At 42.5% G+C, this 12,759-nt stretch overlaps 1 protein-coding gene and 1 long non-coding RNA gene across 3 annotated transcripts in view; one reads left to right on the top strand and one right to left on the bottom strand.

The window, feature by feature from the left end:
- The first annotated feature begins 357 nt into the window (after window positions 1-357).
- On the top strand, window positions 358-10,250 carry LOC120224565. Its single transcript, XR_005526610.1, has 3 exons — window positions 358-533; window positions 2,439-2,506; window positions 10,188-10,250. It is a non-coding gene; the product is annotated as an uncharacterized LOC120224565 (long non-coding RNA).
- Window positions 10,251-10,759: 509 nt separating this feature from the next.
- Window positions 10,760-12,759, bottom strand: part of SLN (sarcolipin) — a 10,930-nt gene continuing 8,930 nt past the window's right edge. For both annotated transcript variants that reach the window (XM_039222828.1, XM_039222827.1), the window contains exon 2: window positions 10,760-11,289. In XM_039222828.1, coding sequence (XP_039078759.1) covers window positions 11,121-11,216 — 96 coding nt within the window. In that variant the 5' untranslated portion in view covers window positions 11,217-11,289 and the 3' untranslated portion in view covers window positions 10,760-11,120. The remainder of the gene's footprint in view (window positions 11,290-12,759) is intronic.

The following is a 12,759-nucleotide window of genomic DNA, read 5'->3' as shown; positions in this document are numbered from 1 at the left end:
CATCCGGGCATCTGGCTTCTGGCCCCAGAGTTACAACTAACAAATCAGGAATTGCTGCTTAACTTTTCTAAGCATGGTTCCCTGCTGTAAATTTCACTACTGAACCAAGTATCTTTGAAATTCTCTCTAGCTGAAACATTCCAGAAATTTTACTGGAAGTCTGGTAGTGAAGAGATATTTATTCCCTAGGTTTAAAATTAGCCCCAAATTATTGTGGGGGAATCTCTCCTGCCACTCTATGGGAGCTTGTGCCGAGGTCACGTGGTGTAGTTTAAGTATACTGGGTGCTGCCCAATGTGAAGCCTTCATTTGAGATGCTTCTAATCTCTTTTTTCTTTTTCTTTTTTTTAGAAACTTCATTTTTCATCAACCTTATTTCCATTTTGTTTGCCTTTGTGGAAGAGCGGCTGAAGACCACTCACTTTACCAAAGAGTTCCAACAGCCTCAGAGAAGCTCCAGCCAAACAAAATTTGAATAGATTTCTCCCTTCCCAGAAAATAGAAGACTTTACAATGAAGTGCTATAATCAGTTGTAAGTAAAATAGTATAGTAACATTTAACAATTCATATTTCAGGACTGAGTTCTTTTTGATTAGCACCCAGATAGAAAAAGACCTCTGATACCTTTTTTCAAGCCATCGTATCAATTCTTTAGAAGAGCATTTACCAGCTTTGAATTGCAAATAAAAAATAGGACTTAGCAAAATACGTGCCTTGCTATCAGCTACTACTGCACTCTTTTCTCCCATAAGAGATAACTCTTTCATTCTCATCTGTATAGATGAGTGGCCACGGGCTTTGTACACCTAGGAATGAAGATGAGGCTTACTTTGCCTTCTCATTGTAAATAGAAAATTTGGGGGGTTGACTTGCAGATGAAATACAGCCTCAGCCAATAGTCATCATAATCATTATGGTATCAGAATAAGCATATTTGGGACACCGAAAATACCAGAAGAAGAGGGAAGAGAAAAGAGAACACTTTATGGCTCAGTGGCTAATCATAAATATTAAATGTCAATATGATTTTTCCTATGTGATATTCAAAAAGAACTGGTCCAAAACCACTGTTAAAGTGAGTGACATATGGTGTAATGCATAACGTATCTCAGGTTGGCAGTCTCTGCTATTGCACATGACTGTCTCTCATTTCCAAAATCAAGGTTTGGCATTATTATCACATGTGATTCAAAATCAGATCTTACAAGTTTAGTTTCTGATCCGACTATTGTTAGTCTGTGATCCGAATATGACCCCAGTCATTCTGACAAGGTGGAGATGGTAGTGGTGATACACAAAAACAACCTTGTAGTATCATTCTACTCACAGGGAAATCTCAAGAGACTTTTTTAAGTTTATTTATTTACTGTGGTGCCTGGGTGGCTCTGTTGGTTAAGCATCCGATTGTAGCTCAGGTCATGATCTCGCTGTTTGTGGGTTCAAGCCCCATGTCAGGCTCTGTGCTGACAGCTCAGAGCCTGGAGCCTGCTTTGGATCCTGTGTCTTCCTCTCTCTCTCTGCCCCTCCCCTGCTCATGCTCTGTCTCTCTCTTTCTCTCTCTCTCTTTCAAAACTAAGCATAAAAAATTTATGCACTATCTGCAGTATCAGTGCAGAGCACGACATGGGACTCAAACCCAGAAACCATGAAATCATGACCTGAGCTGAAGTAGATCAGGACACTTAACCGACTGAGACACCCAGGCACCCCTCAAAAGTGACTTTAAGATACAATGAATGTTGGGGCGCCTGGGTGGCTTAGTCGGTTAAGCGTCCGACTTTGGCTTAGGTCATGATCTCGCGGTTCGTGGGTTCGAGCCCCGCGTCGGGCTCTGTGCTGACTGCCAGCTCAGAGCCTGGAGCCTGTTTCAGTCTGTGACTCCCTCTCTCTCTGACCCTCCCCTGTTCATGCTGTCTCTCTCTCTCCTAGAAATAAATAAAACTTTAAAAAAAAAAAAAAGATACAATGAATGTCTTGTTTTTCTGGGTGAGATAGAAAATTCAACAAGGATACAGCAAAAGACAGGGGCAGTTCTCGTGTTAGATGATCAGATAATCACCATGAAACCTCTGAATACCTGAAAAGGTTGCATCTGGAAGACAAATGACCTCAGGACTTGACGGGATGTGTGTGGGTGGGTGGTGGATATCACTTTGCATGTCACTGTAGACCCAGCATGCATTGAAAATAGGCTTTTTTCCCTCCATGGCCTTTTTGAGCCTGTGTCAGAGGAATATAAAGTCTGTAAGTGGTTGCAAGAGAAGCAATTCTCAGGTGGATTGAGGTCAGACTGTTTTGGCTGGAGCCTGTGAAATCTGCCTCCTGACCAGTGTCATATCATGCAGACCCTGAATGGAGCGGCCGCTGCTGAGAAAACTCATTTTCACTTTACCTACCCACAGAGAAAGTAACAAAATTCTGCATTTTTAAAACCTAGGGTCTAAAGTGAAGACTTCTTTCTTCTGATGTTCTATCCTTGGGTGCAACCTCACTGCCAGGGAGAAGGTGAGGATCAAATGGGGAACATATTTTGGAAAGATCTATTGATGTTTATGTTTCTAAAGCTATCAAAATTTGAGCGAGAGTTCCAACATTATCTTCGAGAATGTTTCAAAATAGAACTGTTGCATGCAAGCTAACAAACTACATAACCTCAGGTTTAAAATACTAGCCTTTTTTCTTTTCATTCTCTCTCTCTCTCTCTTTTTTTTTTTTTTTGGAGGAAGAGAGAGTGCAAGAGGGGGAGGAGGTGGGGGAGATGAGGAGAGAGAATCCCAGGCAGGCTCCTCGCTGTCAGTGTAGGGGAGTCGGGGGGAGTTCCATCTCATGACCCTGAGACCGTGACCTGAGCCAAAATCAAGAGCCAGATGCTCAACTGACTGAGCCCCCCCTAGGTGCCCCTAGGAATATTAACTTTGAAGTGGAGATGTAAATCACATCTGAAATTTGCAGGCATAAGAAGCACATTTGGAGGGAGATTCTATAGATCCAGGAAAGGGGGCAAGGGAAGGGTGCAAGGAGAGCTTTCTATGGAAAAATGGGGAAGAATAAGAAGATAAATTTATACAGGGCACCTGGTCTCAGTTGGTTAAGTGTTCGACTTTGGTTCAGGTCATGATCTCATGGCTCGTGACTTCAAGCCCCACATAGGGCTATGTACTGACAGCTCAGTACAAAGCCTGTCTTCAAATTCTTCAAATTCTATGTCTCACTCTTTCTCTCTCCCTCCCCTGCTTGCATTCTCTCTCTCTCTCTCTCAAAAACTAAATAAAACATAAAAAAATTTAAAGAAGATAAATTTATAGTTCAGAGGGATGGGGGTGAGAATTCTATGATCCCTCTGAGAAAGTGAAAATGTGAGAACTTGTGAGTCCAGCCAGCACCCAAATCCTTAATAGTATTAGAGATGCAAATCCTGTGGGTTGGCATGTCAGCACGTTGTCAATTAGTGGTTCTTAAGGGTTAGGGAATATAAGAATCATCTAGAGAATGGGTTTAAAATGTAGCAAGTGAGGCTTCACTCCTTGAGACTCCATTTCAGTAGATCCAGGCTCGGTGCGGGAACTCAGATATTGTCATTCAGATGATCCCTTCATTTTGACAAATATACTGTACTCTTTTGGAGTAAAGGAATCTGCAATTCTCCTATCCCTTTCCTTTGCTTTAAGAAAAATCCCCACTGGGGCACCTGGGTGGCTCAGTTGGTTAAGCGTCCAATTCTTGGTTTCAGCTCAGGTCATGATCTCATGGTTCATGGGATTGAGATTTGCATTGGGCTCTGTGACTACAGCTCATGGGGATTCTCTCTCCCTCTCTCTCTGCCCCTTCTCCAATCACACACTCTCTCTCAAAATAAATAAATAAACAGTTAAAAAATTTTTAATGTTTTATTTCTGAGAGAGAGAGACAGCGTGAGCAGAGGAGGGCCATAGAGAGAAGGAGGCACAGAATCTGAAACAGGCTCCAGGCTCTGAGCTGGCTGTCAGCACTGAGCCTGACGCAGGGCTCGAACCCACAAAAGGTGAGATCATGACCTGAGCCGAAGTCAGATGCTTAACCAACTGAGCCACCCAGGTGCCCCTAAACATTTTTTAAAATCCCAACTTCCACGAAAAGTGTCATTTTTCCTCTTAAAAGAAATAGCATTGAAATCACAGCAGCATTACTCACCACAAGTCCTTGATGCTTGATGCTTTTTTAGGGCTACTATGTTCCAAACATTGTAAACACTTAGTCTATGTTATAATATTAACTACTGTTTATTGAGTCTTTAGTAATTGCCAGGCACTCTTAACTAATTAAACACAGGATATCTAAAGAATGTCTATCCTTCCTACAAAGAAAATAGTATTCTCTATTTTTATAGCTAAGAATATTGTGGCTCACAAAAGTTCAGTGACCTGTCTGAGGTCACATGTTAGTAAGCAAAATATAGTCCCTGGATCCAAAGACTACTTTTTCCAGTCCTTTTATTTTTTTTTCTTAAATAGTTTATTGTCAAGTTGGTTTCCATATAACACCCAGTGCTCATCCCAACAAGTGCCCTTCCCCATGCCCATCTCCGCCCTTCCCCTCCCCTTCCCCCCCCCATCAGCCCTCAGTTTGGTCTCAACCAGCGCTTTGTTTTAAAATGAACAAATGAGTGGGAGATGAAAACATCTCCATGTGACAAATTCCTGCAAGTGTGTATAAGTGGCTAATGCTGTAGACAGAACTGTCATTTCTACTTAATCCCCATAGATAACACTGACACACTGAAAATAGCTTTAATCAGCCTTCAATATCTGTGTCCTCTCTTGTCTGCTGCTCAGCTGACTGACAAAAGATGATTCCGGGACTTTGTCCCAAGCCCTTGGGAAACAGAATTATGTACATTGTACCCCCTGTATGACGGAACAGTAGGGCAGTTAAAGTATTTGCCTAGAGGCCTCTGGTATTTACTATCCTTTGAGATTTTCAGCCCAAAGTAAGGGGATGTGCCTTCTGCCCTAAAATCACGTACCTGATAATGCAGAAGGGCAGCCCTGTGATTGGAAAGAACTCTACCTGATCTGAGCTAGAAAGAACTGGCTTTGACTCTCAGCTTGGGCTCTCGTTAGCTCTGCCTTGGGGCTAGCCGTCTGTCCCTTCTGAAACTTACTGTCCTCCTGTCCAGTCTTCTCACTTTTAATGTATGAATAAAAATGAATACTTTGCAAGATAAAAGAGAAATGTAAAAGCTTCTAACACATAGTACGTGTGCAGTAAGTTTTGTTTAACTGTGCTGTTTATAAATGAACTTTAACCCTAACTTTATGCAGCTTGAAAAATGGAAATTTCTCCAGTTTCACCCTGTTTGTAGATGAACTCAAATATGTGCTCAACACATTGGGCTTTGCTGAGTCATTCATACACACCGTCAAACTGTTCAGGGTGGTGATAGAGATAGATCAAAAGAAGCGAGCACCATGAATATTTCTTAAAGAAGCAAATGGCCTTTGGAAAAGCTGTTTCAACTGCCTAAAATGTAAAAGAAGTTTGCTTTGCTCATTACTGTAATAGAACTTTTAGACTACAGACTTCATGATCCCTCTTTTCTGACACTGTGTTAAGCACAGATCATGTGCCTAATCATAGAAACGGGTACATGTCTCATCCCAAGATTTTTATAGCTAGTCAAGCATTTCTTGATGTGTTCAATAGATACTTACCTAATGATGACAGTGGACCAGCTAGGAACTAAAATGTAGTTTTGAAATGAGACCCTCAGGGACTAAAAGTAACCTGAGAGAGACAAACAACAAACCGTAGCATGTAATAAGGGCTAATAGCCCATTAGGCGTGAGGCTCACAGAAGAGAATTATCTTGGGATAACCTCCAAGAGTTAATTAACACCTAATAGCAATCTTAACGATGACTTAGCCAGGAAAGGGAAGAGAGGAATGTTCAGACAAAGGGAATGGATGTGCAAGATCACAGCAGTGTAAGACAGCTTGGCATACTTGAAAACTACAAATAGTAAGAAATGTTGGGAAATAGGGGGTGGAGTGCAGCATGTTGGACAGATAAACAGAAGAGAACTACAGGTAGATAGAGTCAGCTAAGAAAAGTCTTTTGTGTCAAGATTTTTTAAAAGACATTCTATGCCGAGAACAAACTGAGGGCTGATGGGGGGGGGGGAGGGGGTGAAGAGCATGGAGGAGGGCACTTGTGGGGATGAGCACTGGGTGTTACGTGGAAACCAACTTGACAATAAACTATTTTTAAAAATAAATAAATAAAAGACATTCTAAAAGTAAGAAAATGATAAAACATGTCCAGGAGAATGCTAGGTAGCGTATTTTGAGGAAAGAGGCACAGAACCAGTTTAGTTTATTTGGTCCCTAACTCCTGGGGGCATTCTAGGCATTCAGGACAGGATTCTGGGTAGTAGGATCTCCAGGCGGTAACACATGCCATGGCCTGCTGAAGAAGGCTCTGGGATCCCATACAGGAATGACATGGATCATGTGCCCAAATGGCTGTGGGCAGGTGGGAATGGCAGAAAGAATTGTGTCCCCAGGGAAGTTAAAGGGACAGGTGAGGAAAAAAAAAATCATTAAGGTGATCAGTCCCCTTAACTATGAGCTAAAATGAAAGTGAAAGGTGTCACACGGGACCAAGCCACCCCAATATAGTTTGACAATTATTTCTCCAGTGTGGTCAATCAGAAATGAATAGATGGGGGATGGAACTTTGAAAATATCTAATGATGTGGCAGGATACCACCCAAGGGACAGGCCTGTGGAACAAGAGATGGGTTTTTTTTCTATGAATCTTGCTCTTTTAATTCTAAACAAGTAGAAATAGGAAGAAGTTGGATGAAAATAAAATTGCAAATCCAACCTTTACCTTCTCATAGGAGATTGCCTTCTAAACAAAGATTTCCCCAGTTTAATCTTCAGTGAGAGAATAAAGCTCATGGTTTGATAAACATGCAATGGGGGCTATCCCCTTGAGATGACTTCTAGAATGACTGAGAGCCTCAAATTAAAAGACCACAATGACAGCACTGCCATTTTATGACCATCTTCACACATCCCTGTCTGGGTCAATGGAGTAAAGACAGAAATGTGATTGGAAAAGCTGATCAAGTTGGAGGACCTTGGGGCTCTTTTCTTAGAACCATGGCTTAGGACATGAATATATATATATATATATGGATAATTTCTTATGCCTATAAAGCCAACTTCCTAGGGAGAGAAGTTGGCAAATATGGTGTTGGGATTGTCATCAACTGATAAAAGCAACTGTATTTCCTCAATGTAAGGTTGTTGTTAGGGGCCACCTGGTGGCTTAATTGGATAAACACCCAACTCTTAATTTCAGCTCAGGTCGTGATCTCACAGTTCATGGGATTGAACCCCGTGTCGGGCTCTGCACTGACAGTGGGAAGCTTGCTTGTGATTCTCTCTCCCTCCCCTGCTTGCACTCTCTCTCTGTCTCTCAAAATAAACAAATAAACAAACAACAAAAAGAAAATTGTTAGATAAAAAGGAGATGTTCCATAAGATGTCCAATTTAGAGGTGAGTTTAAGGAAGACTGGAAGAAAAGCCTAAGCCAGCGCTTCGAAATTCTTTTTAAAAATCACCTGGATGGTTGGCCCTGTAATGTGAGCAGCTCAACTTTAAGAGGCCCTTGAATTGACAGCCTGGGTCCTACGGCAAGAAGAGACCCCCATGCATCAGAGAGCTACTCCAAGGGCGAGATGGGAATGGGGGAGAACCCACCTTGCTGCTATGGGTAAGGACGGCCAGGTGTTCTGAGGCCCAAAGTCCAATTCCTGTGTAAGCACAGACATGGTTCAGACAATTATTGGTGGCAAGAAGTCCCTTCCAGTGAGTGAGGAGGCGTGACAGTGAGGAAAGCCAGAGATGGTCCAACTTGGAAGTCAGGTGCAGTCAGAGCCTTGAGATCTGCCCTTATGAGGCATAACTTCTGCCAGTGGTTGGGGACGTACTTTACGCTTCAATATCCTGGAATTACCACGCTGTCTGGCCTTTGAGTCTCTATTCATGCTGTTCCCTCCACCTGAAATCCCTTCCAGCAACAACCACCCTATCCTTCTTTTCGAAAGGAACTTATAATGCCAATATAACCCCTGTTTCTTATAACTCCAACTAAATCATATGCTCCTTGAGAAGGAAGCTTACCTGACTTATTAGCCATTTTATTCCAAATGTCCAGTATCATGTCCACCACATCATCAGTTCACATAGGTGCTCGTTGAATGAATGAACTAAAGAGAAAGAAGCTAGGGTTGGATCAAGCCCACTGGCTGGAACTTTAGCTAATGAATAGGATTTAATGTTCTGGTTCCAGAGAACTAGAATCGTATTTGAGTGGGTAGAGCCAACACTGAGGTAGTTCTGGGATGATCTGGGGTACCTGAGGTCTCGGGGAAAGTTATACATGAAAGGAGACTTACAAGTCAGACTAGAATTTAGCCATACTGACTAGAACTGCTGAACGTGGAGGAAATGAGACATATTTGCTAATGGATGTCCTACCTCTGCAAAGGTGATCCATAATGTGGTCTGCAAATGGGTCCTATCGGTATAGCCAATCACAGCAAGTTAGGAAAAGAAGGGCAGAAGAAGGGCAGCTGAGGGTTGACAAGCAGAGAAATTACACAGAGAATTACAGCTGTTCCCTTTATCCAATTGGCCTGAGGTTTTAGGATGCTAAAGATTGTGAGGGTAAAAACTTCCAATCGAATCGTTTGGAGATCTATAACAAAGCATGATTTGTTTGCAGTCTGAACAGAGATGGAGAGGAGACTTGTCACCCTAGCTTCACCACTTACATCTGCAATCCTCAGCTTCCACATTGTCTAAATGGGACGATGTATGGAAAGTGCCTAGTACGGAGCTTCATATACAGCATATTCAAGAAATGGCACCTGTCATAAATGCTGGCGCCAGTCCTGACTTAGGTAAAGGGACTGTTGTCACTCATGTTGTCCATTTCCCTCTCCACCAGTATACACACACCTTCTCAAACACATACACAAATAGCAGTAGATTCTCTGGGGTCTTCTTACAGTAGGGGAAAGACTAACAACCCTGAGAGCCCCAAAGCCACGTGTCTACCAGGAGATGCACAGCACACTGAATCATTAACAACTGCCCATCCGTATGTGTAGTCTGACTCTGACACCCCTTCCCAACTTTTCCTGGGAACCCCTCAAAATAACAATTTTTCCCTTAACTATATCTGGTTCTTAGTCAGTTGCACATAAGAATCAACTGAAATTCTCCTGAAGAAGAATAATGCTCAAGTTCACCACCAGACCAATTAGGTTAGAAATTTCCAGGAAGAGGGTTCAGCTTGGGTGGTTTTCTAAAGATCCCAGGTGATTCTAACGTGCTAACTCATGTGTAGACCCTGGACCATAGCATGAGCATCACATAGAGGCTTATTTAAAATGCAGAATCTCAGGTCCCAGTCCAGACTAAATCAGAATTGGAAGGAATCAGAATCTTCATTCCCAGTGATTAGTAATCACATCAAAGTTTGAGAAGTACTAGTGGGCATCACAGAGTCCCAGCTCTGGCCACACAACCTAATCATCTAGAGGAATTTTGGAAAATGCAAGTGCTTGGGCTCCACTCTCTGAGATTTTTAAAAATTTATTTATATATTCTTGAGAGACAGAGAGAAAGAGAGTGCACATCAGAGAGGGGTAGAGAGAAGGAGAGAGAGAATCCCAAGCAAGCTCGGCACTGTCAGCACAGAGGCTGACATGGGGCTGTAACTCACGGAGAGTGAGATCATGACCTGAGCAGAAATCTAGAGTTGGACGCTTAACCACTGGGCCACACAGGCCACTCAGACTTTTATTTAATTGGTCTGAAGAGGACCTCACATAAATATCTTGAAAAATCTCCCCTGGGCATATAAACTGTGCGGCCAGGGCTGAGAACCACAGTGCTGGGTAGGTGTTGCCTCAGTGATGGGCTGAATTCTCGGCCTTGAGCACCTTCACGAGGGAGCTGTGAGATACAAGGCTCATCAGCATTCCTTTTCTCCATGGCCACCTCAGAATTGGCCAAGGAACAAACGTAGTCTCTCTAGGATGGGGCCGTCTAGCAACATGTTTAACAAATGTCTATTTCATAAACTCATATGTCAATTTGTATTTTCAATTTTCCCTCTTGTTACAGCTCCAGTGTATGAATGACTAGCTCTCTGTGCATGACAACAAGCAAACGGGAATATGCTTCTCTTAGAGATGTGCTTCATGTTCTAGTTTTACTCAGTGGCGAATAATTTTATGTTAAAACTAACAAGGGGATGTTACAAGGCACAGTATATATTGTTTGTGAATTTTAAAGACATAACACAAGACTTCAAAGAAATTCTGTGCTTTAAGTGGACACTTCAGGCCATGCCCCAGACCTCTGAGTGGAATTTAATCTCTCTCTGCCTTTGTGACCAGTTTAGAGAAAAAGTTGGAGGAATACCAAATCTACAGAATTCTCTGAAATGTGACAAATCCTAATTGACTTGGTTTCAAATCCTCAGCAGTTAGAGCATCTGGGTTTATCTCAAATGCTAGAGATACTGTAACATATGTCACTTCTATCCCAGCCAAGGGTCAAATGCGGTATCACAAACAGAAGCTAAAATAAATTCCCAAAGTCATTTTTTGGCTGAGTTAACTTTATTCACATGATAGCTATAGGGGTTGACAATGACTTCCTCTAACATTTCTTCCGGTGAGTTGATTTAGAGTTTGGTTGCAGACAGTGTGGGTTGAAGGGATGTGTGGGTTAAGATAGATCAGGGGCTTGTTACAATTCTACATCATCATGAATCATTTAATTTTAACCTTGTGGCTTGTCTAACACATCTGCAGGAAGAGTTGAGGAATAAATCTAATGCTCACTGGAAAATACTTAGCAGCCCTTGAGAACAGCATCTTTAGAGTACCCACAATTGATCCTAACACTGGAGGCACCTCAGATATGGTGAGGGTGGGTCAGAAGTGCCTTGGAGCGCCAAGAAAGGCATCCCGTGACAGCAGTGGGAGCTCAGGGCACGCATCAGGCAGCTCTGGAGAGATGCAGCCAATCTCAGGAGCATGACATGGCTTCTCAGTACTGATAGGACCTCACAAGGAGCCACATGAGAATAACAGTAATCAGGACAATGGTGAAGTTGAGGAACAGCTCCCGCGTGGATATCCCCATTCTTGGAGTTGGCTCGGCGAGAACTGAAGGCAGACTCCTGAGGGTGCACCAGAGACCTCGTGCTTGTCCTCACCTAACAGGAAGTTACAGAGAGAACATGGGAAGATAAATGAGCATGCTTTCCTCATTGTGGAAGAGGAGACTGTGAGAGGCCGAACCGTGACCCCAACAAAATCTCTGTGTTGGAATCCTGACACCCAGTGTCTCAGTGTGTGACTGTATTTGGAGACAGGGTCCTTCAAAAGGTAATTCAGTTTAAAGGAGGCCACCAAGATGGACCTTAACCCATTATGACTGGGGTTCTTCTAGAAAAGGAGATGAGGACGCAGACATATACAAAGGAAGACCACGTGAAGGCAGGGAAGGCAGTCACGTACCAGCCACGGAGAGAGGCCTCAGAAGAAATCAACCTTGCCAAGACCTTCATCTTAAATCTCTAGCTTCCAGACTATCTTTGGACTAGAGCCTCAGCTCTTCCTGGCTCTCCAGCCTGCTGACCTCTCCTGTAGACTTTGGACTTGTTGGCCTCCATAATCACATAAGCCAATTTTATTTATATGTCTATCTATATCCATCTCAGTATCAACATATGGATGTAGGTCTCTCTCACACACACACACACACACACACACACACACACACACACACACTATTGGTTCTGTTTCTCTGAAGAACCCTGACTAATAAGGAGAACCTGGCTCTTCTACCTAATGTGAAAAAATCCAATAAAGTCTTGTTGTTGTTTTTTTCCTGTGATAAACATACAGACGCTTTGGATAAAACACAAAATATTCTATTTTCTCTCTTCAATGTGTGTGTGTGTGTGTGTGTGTGTGTGTGTGTGTGTGTGCTTGCTTTTCTAACTTAGAATACCGGCAAGCAAGGTCACCAAAACAAAATAAAACTCCCAAATGTGGTATGGTTTAGTGTCTGTTCTTGCACTGAATTGCATGTAGAAGGAGAACGCCATAATCTCTCAAGCTTCAGGCTGTCATAGGTCTTCGCCTAGCCCTGTGAAAGCATGAAGCATGTGTAGCAGCTGCTTGGCGTCTTGTAAGCCCTGCATTGGGCATGCAGCCCACTGGGGTCAACCAGAAGTCCCTTGCATAGCAGACATTCAGTCAAAAGAGCAAGTGTTAAACTCATGGGTACTTCTATTTCAAAAAGGGCTTGTGCCAGCTATTTTTAGTCAAGTGCAGGATGTGCTTATATTGTAAACACTTCAAAGAGCAGGGATGGTATCTTTATAGTTTGTACAGATAGTGCATGCAGGAAATCATACTTTGGTAACACATGCAACGTAGTCAATCAGATTATGACCTTCGTGAGGGGCATAATTGGCACTTTGTGTGTACAAACCAAATGAAATTAAAGATAAAATTTTAGATATCTAGATACTAAAATTTTTGATACTCTGAAGTGAAAAAGTTTAGGAAGAGGGAGTGTTTCGTTTATTGTTAAGGGTGGAAGTTCAGGGCATAGGAAGGGTTGTTAGCAAGTTTTGACCCTGAATGACATTCTTTTTTTTTTTTTTTTACTTTTT

Source organism: Hyaena hyaena, unplaced genomic scaffold (genome assembly GCF_003009895.1).
Source record: "Hyaena hyaena isolate Hyena2069 unplaced genomic scaffold, ASM300989v1 scaffold_1190, whole genome shotgun sequence".
NCBI classification, from domain to species: domain Eukaryota; kingdom Metazoa; phylum Chordata; class Mammalia; order Carnivora; family Hyaenidae; genus Hyaena; species Hyaena hyaena.
The sequence above is the reverse complement of the archived record's forward strand: the minus strand, read 5'-3'. Positions and strand labels throughout refer to the sequence as shown.